The following is a 24988-nucleotide window of genomic DNA, read 5'->3' as shown; positions in this document are numbered from 1 at the left end:
ACTATTACAACTACTACTACTACTACTACAACTACTACTACTACTACTACTACTACAATTACAACAACAACTACTACTATTACAACTACTATTATTACTACTACTACTATTACAACTACTACTACTACTACTACTATTACAACTACTACTACTACTACTACTATTACAACTACTACTACTACTACTACTACTACAATTACAACAACAACTACTACTATTACAACTACTATTATTACTACTACTACTATTACAACTACTATTACACATACTACTATTACTACTACTACTACTACTACTACTATTACAACTAATACTACTACTACTACAATTACAACAACAACTACTACTATTACAACTACTACTACTACTACTACTACTAAAATTACAACAACAACTACTACTATTACAACTACTACTACAATTACAACTACTACTATTACAACTACTACTATTACTATTACAACAACTACTACTACTATTACAATTACTACTACAATTACAACTATTACAACTACTACTACTATTACAACTACTACTACTATTACAACTACTACTATTACAACTACTACTATTACTATTACAACAACTACTATTACAACTACTACTATTACTATTACAACAACTACTATTACAACAACTACTACTACAATTACAACTACTACTACAAATACAACTACTACTATTACAACTACTACTATTACTATTACAACAACTACTATTACAACAACTACTACTACAATTACAACTACTACTATTACAACTACTATTACAACTACTACTACTAAAATTACAACAACACCTTTTACAACTACTATTAAAATTACAACAACAACTACAATTACAACTACTACAACTACTACCACTTTTACGACTACTACTATTACTACTACTACTACTACTACTATTATGACTACTAGTGTATTGGTGACCCCAGCTGGGGTGGAATCCACCTCTCTTGGAAAAGCTGTTGAGGAGGTTCCCTGAGGATGTGTCTTTGAAAAAGGCCATGGGGAAACTAAGCACACACACACACACACACACACACACACACACACACACACACACACACACACACACACACACACACACACACACACACACACACACACACACACACACACACACACACACACACACACACTGAACCCACCTCCTTGGAAAAGCGGTTCAGCAGGTTTCCTGAGGGTGTGACCTCGAAGAAGGCCATGGGGGAATGCAGGACGTTGTTGAGGAGGTCTAGGTGGAGCTGACGAGAAGCGATTATCCCCCCCAGAGAGATGGCCACTGTGGTGCCAAAGATAGACACACCTAGATGGGGAGAGATAGGGAGAGGGGTTAGAGAAATGAAGGAATGGGGGGAGATATAGGGAGAGGGGTTAGAGAAATGAAGGAATGGGGGGGAGATAGGGAGAGGGGTTAGAGAAATGAAGGAATGGGGGAGAGGTAAAGGGGTTAGAGAAATTAAGGAATGTGAGAGAAATGAAGGAGTGGCGGGAGAGAGGGGGACCACACCTGTCTAACCACACCTGTCCAACCACACCTGTCCAACCACACCTGTCCAACCACACCTGTCCAACCACACCTGTCCAACCACACCTATCTAACCACACCTGTCCAACCACACCTGTCCAACCACACCTATCTAACCTTACCTGTCCAACCACACCTGTCCAACCACACCTATCTAACCTTACCTGTCCAACCACACCTGTCCAACCACACCTATCTAACCTTACCTGTCCAACCACACCTGTCCAACCACACCTATCTAACCTTACCTGTCCAACCACACCTGTCTAACCACACCTCTCTAACCACACCTGTCCAACCACACCTGTCCAACCACACATGTTTAACCACACCTGTCTAACCACACCTGTCTAACCACACCTGTCCAACCACACCTGTCTAACCACACCTACCTAACCATACCTGTCCAACCACACCTGTCTAACCACACCTGTCTAACCACACCTACCTAACCATACCTGTCCAACCACACCTGTCTAACCACACCTGTCTAACCACACCTACATAACCACACCTGTCCAACCACACCTGTCTAACCACACCTGTCTAACCACACCTGTCTAACCACACCTGTCTAACCACACCTGTCTAACCACACCTACCTAACCACACCTGTCCAACCACACCTGTCTAACCACACCTGTCCAACCACACCTACCTAACCATACCTACCTAACCATACCTGTCCAACAACACTTGTCCAACCACGCCTGTCCAACCACACCTACCTAACCATACCTGTCCAACAACACTTGTCCAACCACACCTGTCCAACCCTGCAGATCAGGTACAGGTCTTTAGTGACATCATCATAACCCTCCTTGCCCCGCCCCTAACCCACCTTGAGCGAACCCCAGGGCTCCGAACACGCCCAGTTTCAGGTCTGTGTCGATCTGGGTGCCGTTGATGATTGGATCGTCGGCCCAGACGCTAAGCCAATAGTTGTAGGCGAGGGAGGCGGCCTGCTGGAATGCATACAGGAAGACTATGGGGATGATCAGAGCCAGACCGATGGTCCTGAAGTACTCCACGTACATCTCTAGTTTCACCTAGAGGGAGAGAGGGAGAGAGAGAGGGAGAGAGGGGGAGAGGGGGAGAGGGGGGAGGGGGGGAGAGAGGGAGAGGGGGAGAGGGGGAGAGGGGGAGAGGGGGGAGAGATGGGGAGAGGGACACAGTAATTACTTCAGTACTCACCTTTCCTATGTTAGCCTTGTCTGTAGTCTGTCAGTACTGTACTGCTCACCTTGTCTGTGGTCTGTCTGTACTGTACTACTCACCTTGTCTGTAGTCTGTCAGTACTGTACTGCTCACCTTGTCTGTAGTCTGTCTGTACTGTACTACTCACCTTGTCTGTGGTCTGTCAGTACTGTACTGCTCACCTTGTCTGTGGTCTGTCAGTACTGTACTGCTCACCTTGTCTGTAGTCTGTCAGTACTGTACTGCTCACCTTGTCTGTAGTCTGTCAGTACTGTACTGCTCACCTTGTCTGTAGTCTGTCAGTACTGTACTGCTCACCTTGTCTGTAGTCTGTCAGTACTGTACTGCTCACCTTGTCTGTAGTCTGTCAGTACTGTACTGCTCACCTTGTCTGTAGTCTGTCAGTACTGTACTGCTCACCTTGTCTGTAGTCTGTCAGTACTGTACTGCTCACCTTGTCTGTAGTCTGTCAGTACTGTACTGCTCACCTTGTCTGTAGTCTGTCAGTACTGTACTGCTCACCTTGTCTGTAGTCTGTCAGTACTGTACTGCTCACCTTGTCTGTAGTCGGCCAGTACTGTACTGCTCACCTTGTCTGTAGTCTGCCAGTACCGTACTGCTCACCTTGTCTGTAGTCTGTCTGTACTGTACTGCTCACCTTGTCTGTAGTCTGTCAGTACTGTACTGCTCACCTTGTCTGTAGTCTGTCAGTACTGTACTACTCACCTTGTCTGTAGCCTGTCAGTACTGTACTGCTCACCTTGTCTGTAGTCTGTCAGTACTGTACTACTCACCCTGTCTGTAGTCTGTCAGTACCGTACTGCTCACCTTGTCTGTAGTCTGTCAGTAGGTATGTGTCAGTACTGTACTACTCACCTTGTCTGTCAGTAGTTATGTGTCAGTACTGTACTGCTCACCCTTCCTGTGTTGGCCTTGTCAGCCTCTGTCAGTTTCCCCAGGACTTCCTGTTCCTGGTCCTCTGTGTCTGAGATGGCCTCCATGGTCTGAACACTGGCACTACTCACCATGTCTCCACTGAGAGAAAGAGAGAGAAGATAGAGAGAAAAAAAATATATATATAAAGAGAGAGAGAGAAGATAGAAAATATATAGAGAGAGAAGATATAAAATATAGAGAGAGAGAAGATAGAAAATATATAGAGAGAGAAGATATAAAATAGAGAGAGAAAATAGAGAGAAAATAGAGAGAGAAAGAAAGAGAGTAGGCAAAAAGGAGAATTGATAAGACCCAGGGAGCTTTCTTGGAGCAGTGTTAAGCTGTCTGGCTCATGAACCTGGTACTGCCAACCCCAAATACCACAGCTACTGAACCCTCCTGCTGGGGACTCTCAGTGTGTTTGTTGAAGGTCAGGAGTTATACCTAATGAGCTGCTCCTGAGACAGATCTATGGAGAAGTCTGTCATACTCAGACGAGATACCGACTTCCTGGTTCCTGTAAACAACAACAACATGATGTCAGCACAGTTTAGACATGGGTCCTTCCTGCCTGTCAGATCACGGTTCAGTTTGGTAGTAATATCATGACAGAGTTCGGGCTAGGTAATGAAATGAGGAGCTCAGTTTGGTAGTAATATCATGACAGAGTTCTGGATAGGTAATGAAATGAGGAGCTCAGTTTGGTAGTAATATCATGACAGAGTTCGGGCTAGGTAATGAAATGAGGAGCTCAGTTTGGTAGTAATATCATGACAGAGTTCTGGATAGGTAATGAAATGAGGAGTTCAGTTTGGTAGTAATATCATGACAGAGTTCGGGCTAGGTAATGAAATGAGGAGCTCAGTTTGGTAGTAATATCATGACAGAGTTCGGGCTAGGTAATGAAAGGAGGAGCTCAGTTTGGTAGTAATATCATGACAGAGTTCTGGATAGGTAATGAAATGAGGAGCTCAGTTTGGTAGTAATATCATGACAGAGTTCGGGCTAGGTAATGAAATGAGGAGCTCAGTTTGGTAGTAATATCATGACAGAGTTCGGGCTAGGTAATGAAATGAGGAGTTCAGTTTGGTAGTAATATCATGACAGAGTTCTGGATAGGTAATGAAATGAGGAGTTCAGTTTGGTAGTAATATCATGACAGAGTTCGGGCTAGGTAATGAAAGGAGGAGCTCAGTTTGGTAGTAATATCATGACAGAGTTCGGGCTAGGTAATGAAATGAGGAGTTCAGTTTGGTAGTAATATCATGACAGAGTTCTGGATAGGTAATGAAATGAGGAGCTCAGTTTGGTAGTAATATCATGACAGAGTTCAGGCTAGGTAATGAAATGAGGAGCTCAGTTTGGTAGTAATATCATGACAGAGTTCGGGCTAGGTAATGAAATGAGGAGCTCAGTTTGGTAATAATATCATGACAGAGTTCGGGCTAGGTAATGAAATGAGGAGCTCAGTTTGGTAGTAATATGATGACAGAGTTCAGGCTAGGTAATGAAATGAGGGGTTCAGTTTGGTAGTAATATCATGACAGAGTTCGGGCTAGGTAATGAAATGAGGGGCTCAGTTTGGTAGTAATATCATGACAGAGTTCGGGCTAGGTAATGAAATGAGGAGTTCAGTTTGGTAGTAATATCATGACAGAGTTCGGGCTAGGTAATGAAAGGAGGAGCTCAGTTTGGTAGTAATATCATGACAGAGTTCGGGCTAGGTAATGAAATGAGGAGCTCAGTTTGGTAGTAATATCATGACAGAGTTCGGGCTAGGTAATGAAATGAGGAGCTCAGTTTGGTAGTAATATCATGACAGAGTTCGGGCTAGGTAATGAAATGAGGAGCTCTACTACACACCAGCTTCAAGGTTATTTTTTTTATATACGTAGGATCTTAATTTGATCAATCTTTTGTTGATGAGAATTGTTCTGCACCGCAGGACATGCAGATGAGCTTCATGATTTAAATAAATTCACCGAAAACCTGCACCAACACACGGTCATGTTAACAGTATTGCTCTTTTCATGCAGCCTCATTTTGGCCTGCTAATAGCCTAACCACCAATCAAGAAAAATGATTGACTGAACGTTCAAATCCTTTTGTTGCAGGATTATTTTGCGGCGACAATAATGGTCAAATTAAGATCCTACATATGTAGTTTGTTTTGATTAAACTTCTACTAAACACCTCTCTAGCCAATGGAAACACTGCTTGATCACCAGGTGGTTGTCGCCTGTTGAGAGTGTTCCGTCTCTCTCCTCACCTCTGGGTGAGAGCTCCGTGCGCTCGTTCCCGGCGAAGAGTCTGATGACCTCAGCGAAGGCCCCGTCACGTGACATCAGCTCCAGGTAGGAGCCCCTCTCAGTGATCTCTCCCTCCACCATCACCAGGATCAGATCTGCCTGGGGCAGGAAGCTCAGACCGTGGGTCACCAGGACACGAGTCTGAAGGTTTAGAGAGAACACATGGTAGTCTGAAGGTTTAGAGAGAAGACATGGTAGTCTGAAGGGTTAGAGAACACATGGTAGTCTGAAGGTTTAGAGAGAACACATGGTAGTCTGAAGGTTTAGAGAGAACACATGGTAGTCTGAAGGTTTAGAGAGAACACATGGTAGTCTGAAGGTTTAGAGAGAACACATGGTGGTCTGAAGGTTTAGAGAGAACACATGGTAGTCTGAAGGTTTAGAGAACACATGGTACTCTGAAGGTTTAGAGAGAACACATGGTAGTCTGAAGGTTTAGAGAGAACACATGGTAGTCTGAAGGTTTAGAGAGAACACATGGTAGTCTGAAGGTTTAGAGAACACATGGTAGTCTGAAGGTTTAGAGAGAACACATGGTAGTCTGAAGGTTTAGAGAGAACACATGGTAGTCTGAAGGTTTAGAGAGAACACATGGTAGTCTGAAGGTTTAGAGAGAACACATGGTAGTCTGAAGGGTTAGAGAACACATGGTAGTCTGAAGGTTTAGAGAGAACACATGGTGGTCTGAAGGTTTAGAGAGAACACATGGTAGTCTGAAGGTTTAGAGAGAACACATGGTAGTCTGAAGGTTTAGAGAGAACACATGGTAGTCTGAAGGTTTAGAGAACACATGGTAGTCTGAAGGTTTAGAGAGAACATGGTAGTCTGAAGGTTTAGAGAGAACACATGGTAGTCTGAAGGTTTAGAGAACACATGGTAGTCTGAAGGTTTAGAGAGAACACATGGTAGTCTGAAGGTTTAGAGAGAACACATGGTAGTCTGAAGGTTTAGAGAGAACACATGGTAGTCTGAAGGTTTAGAGAGAACACATGGTAGTCTGAAGGTTTAGAGAACACATGGTAGTCTGAAGGTTTAGAGAGAACACATGGTAGTCTGAAGGTTTAGAGAGAACACATGGTAGTCTGAAGGTTTAGAGAACACATGGTAGTCTGAAGGTTTAGAGAGAACACATGGTAGTCTGAAGGTTTAGAGAACACATGGTAGTCTGAAGGTTTAGAGAACACATGGTAGTCTGAAGGTTTAGAGAGAACACATGGTAGTCTGAAGGTTTAGAGAGAACACATGGTAGTCTGAAGGTTTAGAGAACACATGGTAGTCTGAAGGTTTAGAGAGAACACATGGTAGTCTGAAGGTTTAGAGAGAACACATGGTAGTCTGAAGGTTTAGAGAACACATGGTAGTCTGAAGGTTTAGAGAGAACATGGTAGTCTGAAGGTTTAGAGAGAACACATGGTAGTCTGAAGGTTTAGAGAACACATGGTAGTCTGAAGGTTTAGAGAGAACACATGGTAGTCTGAAGGTTTAGAGAGAACACATGGTAGTCTGAAGGTTTAGAGAGAACACATGGTAGTCTGAAGGTTTAGAGAGAACACATGGTAGTCTGAAGGTTTAGAGAACACATGGTAGTCTGAAGGTTTAGAGAGAACACATGGTAGTCTGAAGGTTTAGAGAGAACACATGGTAGTCTGAAGGTTTAGAGAGAACACATGGTAGTCTGAAGGTTTAGAGAGAACACATGGTAGTCTGAAGGTTTAGAGAGAACACATGGTAGTCTGAAGGTTTAGAGAGAACACATGGTAGTCTGAAGGTTTAGAGAGAACACATGGTAGTCTGAAGGTTTAGAGAACACATGGTAGTCTGAAGGTTTAGAGAGAACACATGGTAGTCTGAAGGTTTAGAGAACACATGGTAGTCTGAAGGTTTAGAGAACACATGGTAGTCTGAAGGTTTAGAGAGAACACATGGTAGTCTGAAGGTTTAGAGAGAACACATGGTAGTCTGAAGGTTTAGAGAACACATGGTAGTCTGAAGGTTTAGAGAGAACACATGGTAGTCTGAAGGTTTAGAGAGAACACATGGTAGTCTGAAGGTTTAGAGAACACATGGTAGTCTGAAGGTTTAGAGAACACATGGTAGTCTGAAGGTTTAGAGAACACATGGTGGTCTGAAGGTTTAGAGAGAACACATGGTAGTCTGAAGGTTTAGAGAGAACACATGGTAGTCTGAAGGGTTAGAGAGAACACATGGTAGTCTGAAGGTTTAGAGAGAACACATGGTAGTCTGAAGGTTTAGAGAACACATGGTAGTCTGAAGGTATAGAGAGAACACATGGTAGTCTGAAGGTTTAGAGAGAACACATGGTAGTCTGAAGGTTTAGAGAGAACACATGGTAGTCTGAAGGTTTAGAGAACACATGGTAGTCTGAAGGTTTAGAGAGAACACATGGTAGTCTGAAGGTTTAGAGAGAACACATGGTAGTCTGAAGGTTTAGAGAGAACACATGGTGGTCTGAAGGTTTAGAGAACACATGGTAGTCTGAAGGTTTAGAGAGAACACATGGTAGTCTGAAGGTTTAGAGAGAACACATGGTGGTCTGAAGGTTTAGAGAGTACACATGGTAGTCTGAAGGTATAGAGAGTACACATGGTAGTCTGAAGGTTTAGAGAACACATGGTAGTCTGAAGGTTTAGAGAGAACACATGGTAGTCTGAAGGTTTAGAGATAACACATGGTAGTCTGAAGGTTTAGAGAACACATGGTAGTCTGAAGGTTTAGAGAGAACACATGGTAGTCTGAAGGTTTAGAGAGAACACATGGTAGTCTGAAGGTTTAGAGAGAACACATGGTGGTCTGAAGGTTTAGAGAGAACACATGGTAGTCTGAAGGTATAGAGAACACATGGTAGTCTGAAGGTTTAGAGAGAATACATGGTAGTCTGAAGGTTTAGAGAGAACACATGGTAGTCTGAAGGTTTAGAGAACACATGGTAGTCTGAAGGTTTAGAGAACACATGGTAGTCTGAAGGTTTAGAGAACACATGGTAGTCTGAAGGTTTAAAGAGAACACATGGTAGTCTGAAGGTATAGAGAGAACACATGGTAGTCTGAAGGTTTAGAGAGAACACATGGTAGTCTGAAGGTTTAGAGAACACATGGTAGTCTGAAGGTTTAGAGAAAACATGGTAGTCTGAAGGTTTAGAGACACATGGTAGTCTGAAGGTTTAGAGAGAACACATGGTAGTCTGAAGGTTTAGAGAGAACACATGGTAGTCTGAAGGTATAGAGAGAACACATGGTAGTCTGAAGGTATAGAGAGAACACATGGTAGTCTGAAGGTTTAGAGAGAACACATGGTAGTCTGAAGGTTTAGAGAACACATGGTAGTCTGAAGGTTTAGAGAGAACACATGGTGGTCTGAAGGTTTAGAGAGAACACATGGTAGTCTGAAGGTTTAGAGAGAACACATGGTAGTCTGAAGGTTTAGAGAGAACACATGGTAGTCTGAAGGTTTAGAGAACACATGGTAGTCTGAAGGTTTAGAGAGAACACGTGGTAGTCTGAAGGTTTAGAGAGAACACATGGTAGTCTGAAGGTTTAGAGAGAACACATGGTGGTCTGAAGGTTTAGAGAGAACACATGGTAGTCTGAAGGTTTAGAGAACACATGGTAGTCTGAAGGTTTAGAGAGAACACATGGTAGTCTGAAGGTTTAGAGACCACATGGTAGTCTGAAGGTTTAGAGAACACATGGTAGTCTGAAGGATTAGAGAGAACACATGGTGGTCTGAAGGTTTAGAGAGAACACATGGTAGTCTGAAGGTATAGAGAGAACACATGGTAGTCTGAAGGTATAGAGAGAACACATGGTAGTCTGAAGGTTTAGAGAGAACACATGGTAGTCTGAAGGTTTAGAGAACACATGGTAGTCTGAAGGTTTAGAGAGAACACATGGTAGTCTGAAGGTTTAGAGAGAACACATGGTGGTCTGAAGGTTTAGAGAGAACACATGGTAGTCTGAAGGTTTAGAGACCACGTGGTAGTCTGAAGGTTTAGAGAGAACACACATGGTAGTCTGAAGGTTTAGAGAGAACACATGGTAGTCTGAAGGTTTAGAGAGAACACATGGTAGTCTGAAGGGTTAGAGAGAACACATGGTAGTCTGAAGGTTTAGAGAGAACACATGGTAGTCTGAAGGTTTAGAGAGAACACATGGTAGTCTGAAGGTATAGAGAGAACACATGGTAGTCTGAAGGTTTAGAGAGAACACATGGTAGTCTGAAGGTTTAGAGAGAACACATGGTAGTCTGAAGGTATAGAGAGAACACATGGTGGTCTGAAGGTTTAGAGAGAACACATGGTAGTCTGAAGGTTTAGAGAACACATGGTAGTCTGAAGGTTTAGAGAACACATGGTAGTCTGAAGGTTTAGAGAGAACACATGGTGGTCTGAAGGTTTAGAGAGAACACATGGTGGTCTGAAGGTTTAGAGAACACATGGTAGTCTGAAGGTTTAGAGAACACATGGTAGTCTGAAGGTTTAGAGAGAACACATGGTAGTCTGAAGGTTTAGAGAGAACACATGGTAGTCTGAAGGTTTAGAGAACACATGGTAGTCTGAAGGTTTAGAGAGAACACATGGTGGTCTGAAGGTTTAGAGAGAACACATGGTAGTCTGAAGGTTTAGAGAGAACACATGGTAGTCTGAAGGTTTAGAGAACACATGGTAGTCTGACTGCATAAATCAGAAACAGACTTAGGCCGGGATTCAGCAGACAATGAACACACAGACACTGAACACACAGACTCTGAACACACAGACACTGAACACACAGACACTGAACACACAGACACTGAACACACAGACACTGAACACACAACACACAGACACTGAACACACAGACACTGAACACACAGACACTGAACACTGAACACTGAACACACAACACACAACACACAGACACTGAACACACAGACACTGAACACACAACACACAGACACTGAACACACAGACACTGAACACACAGACACTGAACACTGGACACTGAACACACAGACACTGAACACACAACACACAGACACTGAACACACAGGCACTGAACACACAGACACTGAACACACAGACACTGAACACTGGACACTGAACACACAACACACAGACACTGAACACTGGACACTGAACACACAACACACAACACACAGACACTGAACACACAGACACTGAACACACAGACACTGAACACATAGACACTGAACACACAGCTGTTAGATCATATCTATCCATTTCAGTAGCTGGAGGAGACTGACAGGAACCTGCTTGTAGTTTGTGTCTTTATGGAACATTTACACACATGAATGTTGTACACACACTGTTGCCTGTTAAATAATGACCTGGTCTTTGAGCAGTCCTTTAGGACCAAACACCCTCTCAAAGATGTGTTGACCCACGTGGGCGTCGACGGCAGACAGAGGGTCGTCTAGGAGATAGACGTCAGCCTTCCTGTACACGGCCCTGGCCAGACTGACTCTCTGCTTCTGACCACCTGATAGATTCAGACCCTGGGATGGGGGAGGAGGAGAGGGAGAGAGAGGAGGAGAAGGAGTGTGAGGGGGAGGGAGAGAGAGGGGAGAGAGGGGGAGGGGGAGGGGGGAGGGAGGGAGAGGGAGGGAGAGAGGGGGGGAGAGAAGGGGGAGGAGGATAAGGAGTGTGAGGGGAAGGGGAGATAGGGGAGGGAGGGAGGGAGGAGGGAGAAGGAGGGGGAGGAGGGAGAGGGAGAGAGAGAAGGGAGACAGAGAGAGAACATATCAATTAGTGGCCAGACTGACTCTCTGCTTCTGACCCCCTGATAGGTTCAGACTCTGGGGAGAGAAAGGACAACCTTTATTTAATGATTAGTTTCTCTATCTGCAGGATGAAACCTTCATGAGGTAAAGTCAACTATACTCATACAAGAAAATGAACGAATGTATACATGAATGAACTAATGAATGAATGAATCAACTAATCAATCAATCAACTGATCAACCAATCAAACAAACAGGGATCTGTAACGGCTGTCTATCTCTTCCTCCTCATCTGACGAGGAGAGGCGAGGAGGATCGGAGGACCAATACGCAGAGTGGTAAGTGTCCATGTTTTAATAATATACACTGAACACTACACAAATAACAAAATAACAAATGTGAACAAACCGAAACAGTACCGTGTGGCGACAAACACTGACACGGAAGACAAACACCCACAAACCAACAGTGAAAACAGGCAACCTAAATATGGCTCCCAATCAGAGACAATGCAAAACACCTGCCTCTGATTGAGAACCATATCAGGCTAAATGAACAAACCTAAACATAGAAACAAATAACATAGACTGCCCACCCCAACTCACGCCCTGACCATACTAAATAAAGACAAAACAAGGGAAAATAAAGGTCAGAACGTGACAGGATCACACAGTAAAGAACAGGGATGTTGTTGTACCTTCTCCCTGATCTAACCCTAACCCTAACCTTAACCCTAACCTTTAACACCCAGCAGACCCCCTCCTGTCCTCACCTTCTCCCTGATCTAACCCTAACCCCCACTAGACCCCCTCCTGTCCTCACCTTCTCCCTGATCTAACCCTAACCCCCACTAGACCCCCTCCTGTCCTCACCTTCTCCCTGATCTAACCCTAACCCCCAGCAGACCCCCTCCTGTCCTCCCCTTCTCCCTGATCTAACCCTAACCCCCAGCAGACCCCCTCCTGTCCTCCCCTTCTCCCTGATCTAACCCTAACCCCCAGCAGACCCCCTCCTGTCCTCCCCTTCTCCCTGATCTAACCCTAACCCCCACTAGACCCCCTCCTGTCCTCACCTTCTCCCTGATCTAAACCCCAGCAGACCCCCTCCTGTCCTCCCCTTCTCCCTGATCTAACCCTAACCCCCAGCAGACCCCCTCCTGTCCTCACCTTCTCCCTGATCTAACCCTAACCCCCACTAGACCCCCTCCTGTCCTCACCTTCTCCTTGATCTAACCCTAACCCCCAGCAGACCCCCCCCCCCCTGTCCTCACCTTCTCCCCGATCTAACCCTAACCCCCAGCAGACCCCCTCCTGTCCTCACCTTCTCCCTGATCTAACCCTAACCCCCAGCAGACCCCCTCCTGTCCTCACCTTCTCCCCGATCTCAGTGCCGTTTCCAGCAGACCCCCTCCTGTCCTCACCTTCTCCCTGATCTAACCCCCATCAGACCCCCTCCTGTCCTAACCTTTTCCCTGATCTAACCCCCATCAGACCCCCTCCTGTCCTCACCTTCTCCCCGATCTCAGTGCCGTCTCCAGCAGGCAGGATCTCCAGGTCTGGCAGCAGGGCACAGGCCTCCACAACTCTGTGGTACCAGCTCTCCTTCCTCTCCTGACCAAACACTATGTTGTCTTTCAGGGTGGCATTCTGGATCCACGCCTGCTGAGGTACATAGGCCACAGAGCCCTGGAGAGAGAGAGGAGGGGGGGGGGGGGGGGAGGAGAGAGAGAGAGAGAGAGAGAGGGAGGGAGACACACACAGAGAGAGAGAGAAAGAGAGAGAGAGAGAGAGAGAGAGAGAGAGAGAGAGAGAGAGAGAGAGAGAGAGAGAGAGAGAGAGAGAGAGAGAGAGAGAGAGAGAGAGAGAGGTGGGTCACGATCAGATGAGCTCCTGCATTTTTCAGCATTTTCTTTAAAAAAGATAAATTTAGAGTTAGATAAACTTGGATTTTTTGTCAGGAACCCATACAGGATGCTACCCTCTACAACATAACCTTCACTTCAAATCAAAACTCAAAACCTACAACCTGATTTTGGACGGATTTACGGAATCACCTGGAAGGTTCACATCTACCAAGGATTAATTATTATATTCAGCAAATCCTCTGGAAAACAACAGAAACCTGAGAACACCACCCAACCTGGAACTGAGTGAGTAATGTTTAGTCTGAAACTATATTTGATTTCCAAAAGCCAAGAAGAAAAATACATGACACTACTTTATAAGGACTGAATAGTAATATAATTCTGCCAAGCTTGATACAGCTTCAACTAGCACTTAAGTGTCAAGTGAGAGGTGTCAAAGCCCATTAGCCCAACAATGGCAGGAGAGTCGAATAGTCTACCCCAACCAAATGGAGAGGCCTTAGAAGCTCCCTCCTGCTGTTCAGAGGTAATTAAAATACAGTACCCTGTGCATGTAAAAAATGACAAGACAAGAAAAGATCACAAAATGAAGCTCCTTATGGAAAATCAAGAGACACTTTTTGCTGACTATTACAAAAATGGGAACATCAGCAACCTTATCTTCCACACAAACCATCCCCTGGCATGGCACAGTGCTATATTAGCACACTACCCCTCTGTTAAGAGAGGGGGGGTTAACGAGGGGTGGAAACTCAGGATTCTTGACAATGAGGACGAGGAGTCAGCTAATATAAATCTCTATAAGTCTGGAACAGTATTGGTACAGGGCAACCACAAACAGTTTCAGCTGGACTTTCACCTAATCAAAGAATTAGCCCAGCAGGAGAAGCTCTCCCTTGATAAAGATACCCCCACCCCAAGTGGGTCAGACCAAACCTCTTCACCATATAACCCCACAGACGAGCAACCCTCAGCAGACAGTCAACCTCCCAGTACAGAGTACTTCTCCCTCATTGAAATGAAGGATAAATTCACCCAGCTGGAGGTAAGGCAGGTGGAGCTGGAACAGCAGGTGATCACACTCCAGTCAGCACAGACCCAGACAACAGTCCAGCACAACAACACCCCCTTAACCAGACCTGGAGAGCTGGAGGTGGAGAAAGACATATCTGCACTATGGACAGTGGTGAGACAACATCAACAGGAGAAAGAGCAGGAGCAGGAGAAGAACAGAGCACTAGAGGAGAGGATCAGACTACAGGAGGAGAGGGAGAGGGGGATGGAGGAGAGGATCAGACTACAGGAGGAGAGGGAGAAGGGGATGGAGGAGAGGATCAGACTGCTGGAGGAGAGGTTGAGGGGGATGGCATGTGACAGAGAACAACCCACTAGGGAGGTGGCCATCCCCACAGAGACGCCAGCAGAACAGCCCACCTCAGCACCCGACAAAAGTCTCGACACCACAGCAGAACAGTCCACACCAGACCCTGACCATAGAAACGACATCACAACAGAACAGACAAAAGAAAAACCCCAAGCCCAGCAGCTCTCACCCCCTCTGAGCACCCCCCCTGTCAGCCACCCTGATAGCCCTCCTGACAACCCCCCCACACCCACTGAGGACAAACACAAGACACAGATTGTCCTTCTTATGGACTCAAATGGGAAATATATAGAAGAAAAAAAACTTTTTCCCAAACACAGTGTGTCTAAACTCTGGTGTCCAAACACCCAGCGCGCCCTAGACCTTCTGTCTGAGGACAAACTAGGCTCACCTAGCCACATAATAATACACACAGGCACAAACGACCTGAGAGCACAGCAGGAAAGGGTGGCCACAGCACTGAAGGGAGTGATTGAAAAAGCTTCTTCTACTTTCCCCAACGCACAAGTGGTCATCTCCACCCTGCTACCACGAAAAGACTTCCACCCTGCTACAATACAGCGGGTAAACGCAAGCATTTCCCGTGACTGTGCCTCAAAACCAAATGTTTTTCTGGCCCACCACTCCACCCTGGACTTGAACAGCCTCTATGACCAGGTCCACCTCTACAAGGCAGCAGTGCCCACCTTTGCCCGGACTCTAAAGGACATCGCTCTCAAACGAAGCCCCAACACTTCACACAGGAGCAACAGATCAATAGACACCCCACCCAGACCAGCGAGACACCCTCCAAGACCTCCAGGACCCCCCCCTGGACCTACACACCCCCCCCACATCAACCATGCCCACACCCAATTTAGGCCCCCTCAGATCAGACCCATGCCACTCCTGCCCACCCCATGCACCCCACCCCCGCAAAGAGGGCATCAACATGGAAGTCACACATACGCCCAGGTAGTGAGCGGGCAAACAGGCCCAACCCCCACTCTTACACTCGCCCAAGCCAACGGCATGTACCAGATGCTCAGCAGGCTCTGCTCACACTTACTGGCCTGAGGCCAAACCCCGACCAACAACATTGGACACTTTATGGAACAAAAAGCCTTCACTATATCATCCTGGAATATCCAAGGTCTGAGGTCATCTGCCTTTGGCCTAAAGAGCAGGAACCCGGACTTCACCAAAGAAATCGGTAATGCAGACATTGTCATCCTGCAAGAAACATGGTATAGAGGAGACGGACCCACTGGTTTCCCTCTAGGTTACAGAGAGCTGGTAGTCCCATCCACCAAACTACCAGGTGTGAAACAGGGAAGGGACTCAGGGGGAATGCTAATTTGGTATAGAGCAGACCTAACTCACTCCATTAAATTAATCAAAACAGGAACATTTTACATTTGGCTAGAAATTCAAAAGGAAATTATCTTAACAGAGAAAAATGTCCTCCTGTGTGCTACCTATATCCCCCCACTAGAATCCCCATACTTTAATGAAGACAGCTTCTCCATCCTGGAGGGGGAAATCAATCATTTCCAGGCCCAGGGACATGTATTAGTCTGTGGCGACCTAAATGCCAGAACTGGACAGGAACCTGACACCCTCAGCACACAGGGGGACAAACACCTACCTGGAGGTGACAGCATTCCCTCCCCCATATGCCCACCTAGGCACAACTATGACAACATAACCAACAAAAACGGGTCACAACTCCTGCAGCTCTGTCGCACGCTGGGTATGTACATAGTCAATGGTAGGCTTCGAGGGGACTCCTATGGTAGGTACACCTATAGCTCATCTCTTGGCAGTAGCACTGTAGACTACTTTATCACTGACCTCAACCCAGAGTCTCTCAGAGCGTTCACAGTCAGCCCACTGACACCCCTATCAGACCACAGCAAAATCACAGTCTACTTGAACAGAGCAATACTCAATCATGAGGCATCAAAGCCAAAGGAACTGAGTAACATTAAGAAATGCTATAGATGGAAGGAATGCAGTTTGGAAACCTACCAAAAAACAATTAGGCAACAGCAAATTCAATCCCTTTTAGACAACTTCCTGGGTAAAACGTTCCACTGCAATAGTGAAGGTGTAAACTTGGCAGTAGAAAATCTTAACAGTATTTTTGACCTCTCAGCTTCCCTATCAAATCTAAAAATCTCAAATAGAAAACCGAAGAAAATGAACAACAATGACAAATGGTTTGATAAAGAATGCAAAAATCTAAGAAATAAATTGAGAAACCTGTCCAACCAAAAACATAGAGACCCGGAAAACCTGAGTCTACGCCTTCACTATGGTGAATCACTAAAACAATACAGAAATACACTACGGAAAAAGAAGGAACAGCACGTCAGAAATCAGCTCAATGTAATTGAAGAATCCATAGACTCTAACCAATTCTGGGAAAATTGGAAAACACTAAACAAACAACAACACGAAGAATTATCTATCCAAAATGGAGATGTATGGGTAAACCACTTCTCCAATCTTTTTGGCTCTATAACAAAGAATAAAGAGCAAAAACATATACATGATCAAATACAAATCCTCGAATCAACTATTAAAGACTACCAGAACCCACTGGATTCTCCAATTACCTTGAATGAGTTACAGGACAAAATAAAAACCCTCCAACCCAAAAAGGCCTGTGGTGTTGATGGTATCCTTAATGAAATGATCAAATATACAGACAACAAATTCCAATTGGCTATATTAAAACTCTTTAACATCGTCCTTAGCTCTGGCATCTTCCCCAATATTTGGAACCAAGGACTGATCACCCCAATCCACAAAAGTGGAGACAAATTTGACCCCAATAACTACCGTGGAATATGCGTCAACAGTAACCTTGGGAAAATACTCTGCATTATCATTAACAGCAGACTCGTACATTTCCTCAATGAAAACAATGTACTGAGCAAATGTCAAATTGGCTTTTTACCAAATTACCGTACAACAGACCATGTATTCACCCTACACACCCTAATTGACAACCAAACAAACCAAAACAAAGGCAAAGTCTTCTCATGCTTTGTTGATTTCAAAAAAGCCTTCGACTCAATTTGGCATGAGGGTCTGCTATACAAATTGATGGAAAGTGGTGTTGGGGGTAAAACATACGACATTATAAAATCCATGTACACAAACAACAAGTGTGCGGTTAAAATTGGCAAAAGACACACACATTTCTTCTCACAGGGTCGTGGGGTGAGACAGGGATGCAGCTTAAGCCCCACCCTCTTCAACATATATATCAATGAATTGGCGCGAGCATTAGAACAGTCTGCAGCACCCGGTCTCACCCTACTAGAATCCGAAGTCAAATGTCTACTGTTTGCTGATGATCTGGTGCTTCTGTCACCAACCAAGGAGGGCCTACAACAGCACCTAGATCTTCTGCACAGATTCTGTCAGACCTGGGCCCTGACAGTAAATCTCAGTAAGACCAAAATAATGGTGTTCCAAAAAAGGTCCAGTCGCCAGGACCACAAATTCCATCTAGACACCGTTGCCCTAGAGCACACAAAAAACTATACATACCTCGGCCTAAACATCAGCACCACAGGTAGCTTCCACAGAGCTGTGAACGATCTGAGAGACAAGGCAAGAAGGGCATTCTATGCCATCAAAAGGAACATAAATTTCAACATACCAATTAGGATCTGGCTAAAAATACTTGAATCAGTCATAGAGCCCATTGCCCTTTATGGTTGTGAGGTCTGGGGTCCGCTCACCAACCAAGATTTCACAAAATGGGACAAACACCAAATTGAGACTCTGCATGCAGAATTCTGCAAAAATATCCTCCGTGTACAACGTAGAACACCAAATAATGCATGCAGAGCAGAATTAGGCCGATACCCACTAATTATCAAAATCCAGAAAAGAGCCGTTAAATTCTACAACCACCTAAAAGGAAGCGATTCCCAAACCTTCCATAACAAAGCCATCACCTACAGAGAGATGAACCTGGAGAAGAGTCCCCTAAGCAAGCTGGTCCTAGGGCTCTGTTCACAAACACAAACACACCCCACAGAGCCCCAGGACAACAGCACAATTAGACCCAACCAAATCATGAGAAAACAAAAAGATAATTACTTGACACATTGGAAAGAATTAACAAAAAAACAGAGCAAACTAGAATGCTATTTGGCCCTAAACAGAGAGTACACAGTGGCAGAATACCTGACCACTGTGACTGACCCAAACTTAAGGAAAGCTTTGACTATGTACAGACTCAGTGAGCATAGCCTTGCTATTGAGAAAGGCCGCCGTAGGCAGACATGGCTCTCAAGAGAAGACAGGCTATGTGCTCACTGCCCACAAAATGAGGTGGAAACTGAGCTGCACTTCCTAACCTCCTGCCCAATGTATGACCATATTAGAGAGACATATTTCCCTCAGATTACACAGATCCACAAAGAATTTGAAAACAAATCCAATTTTGATAAACTCCCATATCTACTGGGTGAAATTCCACAGTGTGCCATCACAGCAGCAAGATTTGTGACCTGTTGCCACAAGAAAAGGGCAACCAGTGAAGAACAAACACCATTGTAAATACAACCCATATTTATGCTTATTTATTTTAACTTGTATGCTTTAACCATTTGTACATTGTTACAACACTGTATATATATAATATGACATTTGTAATGTCTTTCTTGTTTTGAAACTTCTGTATGTGTAATGTTTACTGTTAATTTGTATTGTTTATTTCACTTTTGTGTATTATCTACCTCACTTGCTTTGGCAATGTTAACACATGTTTCCCATGCCAATAAAGCCCCTTGAATTGAATTGAATTGAGAGAGAGAGAGAGAGAGAGAGAGAGAGAGAGAGAGAGAGAGAGAGAGAGAGAGAGAGAGAGAGAGAGAGAGAGAGAGAGAGAGAGAGAGAGAGAGAGAGAGAGAGAGAGAGAGAGAGAGAGAGAGAGAGAGAGAGAGAGAGAGAGAGAGAGAGAGAGAGAGAGAGAGAGAGAGAGAGAGAGAGAGACCAGGTAGGTGATATTAATTATCAGGTAGAACAGAAAACCAGCAGTACTCTGAGCCTCCAGGAATCGAGTTTGACACCCTTGCACTAAGGTATTGTAGCAGTATTTACCTTGACTGAGACGTGACCACTCCTCTTTTCTGTCTCCCCAAGCATGGCTGATAGCAGGGAGGACTTCCCACCTCCTACATGTCCCACCACAGCTACCAGAGACCCCTTCTTCACCCTCACGTTGATCCTCATCAGGCAGGGAGGACCTTCCTTAGACCAGCCAAACGTACCGCTGTCTATCACCACCCCATCGCCATCTGGTAGGGAGAGGGAGAGGCAGGGAGGGGAGGGAGGGAGAGGCAGGGAGAGGAGGGGGAGGGGAGGAGAGGAGAGGGGGAGGAGAGGGTAGAGAAAGAGAGATATGTAGTAAAGAAATTCAAATTAAAACATATCACAGCTTTGTGTGTGTGTGTGTGTGTGTGTGTGTGTTCTCACCAGGGCTGTATGGTTCTCTATCTACGTCGTCAGGCTTCAGCTCATCCTGGCACAGGAACTTTCCCAGACGCCTCAGAGAGACAATGGCCTGCACACGCAAATACTTGAATGAAAGACATTTCAAATGATTTTCAATCATCCGTTAATGATAAACCTTGCCAGTGCCACATTGTTTTGTTTGGTCCATTAGTGATGACATCACCATGGCGTGACCCCTGACTGACCTGCATGGTGGTGCTCATAGCGAAGGGCAGCTGGCTGAGGGGCGTCTTCAAAATGTTGATGAGAGCCATGGAAACGAACACCTTCTGGGCGTCGAGGATGTTCTTATCGTCGATGAGGACGTAGACGCCGAACATGGCGAACGCTATCTGTAGGAGCACAGGACATGGTTATGACAGCCTTATGAAGGGTTATGTAGCCTTATGTAGTCGTCTCTTATGTAGTCTCAGGTCAGGAAACAGGTTCGGAGTTAAGTGGGGATGGAGTATTGATAACGTACTGATAGTGATATCTGTAATGTTCATGACAGGCTTACGAAGGCTGTACGACAGGTCGTAACTCACCAGGAAGGATGAGGAGTTGAAGGAGGCGATGGAGATGGAGTAGAGGACCTGGGATCTCTTCAGGGCATTGAGTTCTTTCTCCCGGTAACCCAGAACCCTCTCCAGGAAGGCCTGTTCCCAGGCGTAGAACTTCAGGATCTTAATCCCACTCAGGATCTCATTCATCAGCTTGATCCTGCTGTCTGTGTACCGCATCTGGACCTCCTGGGAACAGAGTAGGGAATTAGTACGGAATATGGAATTCAGAACACTGATTATGGAATTCAGAACACTGAATATGGAATTCAGAACACTGAATATGGAATTCAGAACACTGAATATGGAATTCAGAACACTGAATATGGAATTCAGAACACTGATTATGGAATTCAGAACACTGAATATGGAATTCAGAACACTGAATATGGAATTCAGAACACTGAATATGGAATTCAGAACACTGAATATGGAATAAGGAATACTGAATATGGAATTTTTACCCTCAAGCCATAAGACTCCTGAACAGGTAATCAAATGGCTGAGAGTCTGTTTATAATATTTAGGAGTAGTATTACTGCCAACGATCGATTATCTGACTAAATAAATGAGAGAATCTCTGGGTTTTATTGGGTTCTGTTTTGCGTGGTTATTCTTCGATTCTAGTGTGTGTGTGAGTGCGTGCGTGTGTGTGTGTTTGTTTCTGTTTTTACTATGCAAGTGGGGACCAGAATTTCTAGGAAGAGAAGGATAGTAAAACAAGGAACATTTTGTCGGTCTGCACAAGGAAAAAGGCTATTTTAGGCTTATGGGTTAGATTTATGGTTGGGGTCAGGAGTCAGGGTTAGGAGTCAGGGTTGGAGTTAGGGGTCAGGGTTAGGGGTTGGGGTCAGGGGTTGGGGTCAGGGTCAGGGTCAGGGTTAGGGTTAGGGTGAGGTCCCGTGTGTCTCAGTTGGTAGAGCATTGCTCTTGCAACACCAGGGTTGTGTGTTTGATTCCCATGGGGGACCAGTAAGAATGAAAATGTACTCACTCACTACTGTACGTCTCTCTAGATAAGAGCGTCTGCTAAGTGACCTATATGTTTAAGGTTAGAGGGTAAGTCTAGGAATGGGAATCAACTGTTTGTTCATCACGAGGATAGTAAAACAATTGTGTGTGTGTGTGTGTGTGTGTGTGTGTGTGTGTGTGTGTGTGTGTGTGTGTGTGTGTGTGTGTGTGTGTGTGTGTGTGTGTGTGTGTGTGTGTGCGAGTGTGTCTGTGTGTGTGTGTGTGTGTGTGTGTGTGTGAACTGACCTGCAGCTTGCTCCTCATCTTGGCGATGAAGCCGTTGAGAGGAAAGATAAGGATCACCGTGGCGATGCCGGCTAGGGCTGACGGACCCAGAAGCTGTTGGATACAGGAGAGGGGTAACAACAGTGTGTAGTGTACCTGTGTGTGTTCTACCTACCTGCCACAGGAAGAAGAGACAGAGAGCTATCTCAATGGGAGCAGGAGAGGGGTAACAACAGTGTGTAGTGTACCTGCGTGTGTGTACCTGCGTGTGTTCTACCTACCTGCCACAGGAAGAAGAGACAGAGGGCTATCTCAATGGGAGCAGGAGAGGGGTAACAACAGTGTGTAGTGTACCTGTGTGTGTGTACCTGCGTGTGTTCTACCTACCTGCCACAGGAAGAAGAGACAGAGGGCTATCTCAATGGGAGCAGGAGAGGGGTAACAACAGTGTGTAGTGTACCTGTGTGTGTTCTACCTACCTGCCACAGGAAGAAGAGACAGAGGGCTATCTCAATGGGAGCAGGAGAGGGGTAACAACAGTGTGTAGTGTACCTGTGTGTGTTCTACCTACCTGCCACAGGAAGAAGAGACAGAGGGCTATCTCAATGGGAGCAGGAGAGGGGTAAAAACAGTGTGTAGTGTACCTGTGTGTGTTCTACCTACCTGCCACAGGAAGAAGAGACAGAGGGCTATCTCAATGGGAGCAGGAGAGGGGTAACAACAGTGTGTAGTGTACCTGTGTGTGTTCTACCTACCTGCCACAGGAAGAAGAGACAGAGGGCTATCTCAATGGGAGCAGGAGAGGGGTAACAACAGTGTGTAGTGTACCTGTGTGTGTTCTACCTACCTGCCACAGGAAGAAGAGACAGAGAGCTATCTCAATGGGAGCAGGAGAGGGGTAACAACAGTGTGTAGTGTACCTGTGTGTGTTCTACCTACCCGCCACAGGAAGAAGAGACAGAGAGCTATCTCAATGGGAGCAGGAGAGGGGTAACAACAGTGTGTAGTGTACCTGTGTGTGTTCTACCTACCTGCCACAGGGAGAAGAGACAGAGAGCTATCTCAATGGGAGCAGGAGAGGGGTAAAAACAGTGTGTAGTGTACCTGTGTGTGTTCTACCTACCTGCCACAGGGAGAAGAGACAGAGAGCTATCTCAATGGGAGCAGGAGAGGGGTAACAACAGTGTGTAGTGTACCTGCGTGTGTGTACCTGTGTGTGTTCTACCTACCTGCCACAGGAAGAAGAGACAGAGGGCTATCTCAATGGGAGCAGGAGAGGGGTAACAACAGTGTGTAGTGTACCTGTGTGTGTTCTACCTACCTGCCACAGGAAGAAGAGACAGAGGGCTATCTCAATGGGAGCAGGAGAGGGGTAACAACAGTGTGTAGTGTACCTGTGTGTGTTCTACCTACCTGCCACAGGGAGAAGAGACAGAGGGCTATCTCAATGGGAGCAGGAGAGGGGTAACAACAGTGTGTAGTGTACCTGTGTGTGTTCTACCTACCTGCCACAGGAAGAAGAGACAGAGGGCTATCTCAATGGGAGCAGGAGAGGGGTAACAACAGTGTGTAGTGTACCTACCTGCCACAGGAAGAAGAGACAGAGGGCTATCTCAATGGGAGCAGGAGAGGGGTAACAACAGTGTGTAGTGTACCTGTGTGTGTTCTACCTACCTGCCACAGGAAGAAGAGACAGAGAGCTATCTCAATGGGAGCCACCCACACAGCGTTGAAATAGACCACCATGTCCATGAGCTTCTGAGTGTCTGCCGACACCAGGTTAACAATCTGTCCCACGGTACAGGACTGCCTCGCTGCACTGCTGATCACTAGAGACTACAGGGGGAGGGAGGTGGGGAGAGAGACAGACAGAGAGAGAGTGTTCAATTCCACAACCACCTAAAAGGAAGCGTCCCCCCCCCCCCCCCCCCCCCCCGTCACTTTGTATGTTGTATTTTGATCATTTGTTTGTGTTTTCTTCCTGTATGAAATGTGCAAATTGTTATAAATAATTTCCATTCAGCCTTTGCTGCCATTGATACTCTGTAATGCTTCTAAAATGGTGTGATAAAAAACCATCCTCTCTCTCTTCTCGTTCTCTCTCTTGTCGTTGTCTCTCTCTCTCTCTCTCCATACCTTCCTGTAGACCAGGCCCATGACAGCGGTCTTCACCCTCATTCCCACGGTGAAGCAGGAGTACATGTACTGATGGTTGAACAGGGACTGGAGGCTGGACAGGAGGAACAACAGGAAGGCGAACATGAAGCCCTTCCACAGGTCGCTGTCCTGGTCACGCATGAACCCCAGGAGGAGGCTGGAGGGGGGAAACAGGGTTTAATGATGCTGTGTTAGAGAGACAAACTGACTGAGATGTACTTCAATAATTTGGGCTGTATACTGCGACACACCTGTTTTGATGCACCAGGGGGCTATTTGGGACCCAGACAGGGTTCTGTAGGGTGTGTAAATTAGGGGGATATTTGGGACCCAGACAGGGTTCTGTAGGGTGTGTAAATTAGGGGGCTATTTGGGACCCAGACAGGGTTCTATAGGGTGTGTAAATTAGGGGGCTATTTGGGACCCAGACAGGGTTCTGTAGGGTGGGTAAATGTCATGAGAGAATGGGTGAGGAGCAAAGATCTGTTAGTGATTTATGATAAGTAATAACTTTCTATTAGACCTAAAATTCAACGTAGTGTCCTACCTTTGACCAGGGTCCATACACTCTCCT

General features: G+C 45.6%; 1 protein-coding gene across 1 annotated transcript in view; it reads right to left on the bottom strand.

The window, feature by feature from the left end:
- The window catches only part of LOC120037252 (multidrug resistance-associated protein 1-like), a 45211-nt gene that overhangs the window by 7782 nt on the left and 12441 nt on the right, over window positions 1–24988 (bottom strand). Inside the window, exons 8-21 of the mRNA XM_038983425.1 lie at window positions 24394–24571; window positions 23932–24093; window positions 22279–22371; window positions 21007–21210; window positions 20665–20811; window positions 20441–20528; window positions 20066–20262; window positions 13220–13396; window positions 11319–11486; window positions 5933–6113; window positions 4108–4180; window positions 3645–3762; window positions 2372–2579; window positions 1151–1308 (exon numbers count right to left, since the gene is read on the bottom strand). Of these exons, the coding sequence (XP_038839353.1) occupies window positions 1151–1308; window positions 2372–2579; window positions 3645–3762; window positions 4108–4180; window positions 5933–6113; window positions 11319–11486; window positions 13220–13396; window positions 20066–20262; window positions 20441–20528; window positions 20665–20811; window positions 21007–21210; window positions 22279–22371; window positions 23932–24093; window positions 24394–24571 (2152 nt within the window). The remainder of the gene's footprint in view (window positions 1–1150; window positions 1309–2371; window positions 2580–3644; window positions 3763–4107; window positions 4181–5932; window positions 6114–11318; window positions 11487–13219; window positions 13397–20065; window positions 20263–20440; window positions 20529–20664; window positions 20812–21006; window positions 21211–22278; window positions 22372–23931; window positions 24094–24393; window positions 24572–24988) is intronic.

This window comes from Salvelinus namaycush, unplaced genomic scaffold, assembly GCF_016432855.1.
Source record: "Salvelinus namaycush isolate Seneca unplaced genomic scaffold, SaNama_1.0 Scaffold1652, whole genome shotgun sequence".
Taxonomy (NCBI): Eukaryota; Metazoa; Chordata; class Actinopteri; order Salmoniformes; family Salmonidae; genus Salvelinus; species Salvelinus namaycush.
This window is presented reverse-complemented; position numbering and strand designations above follow the sequence as displayed.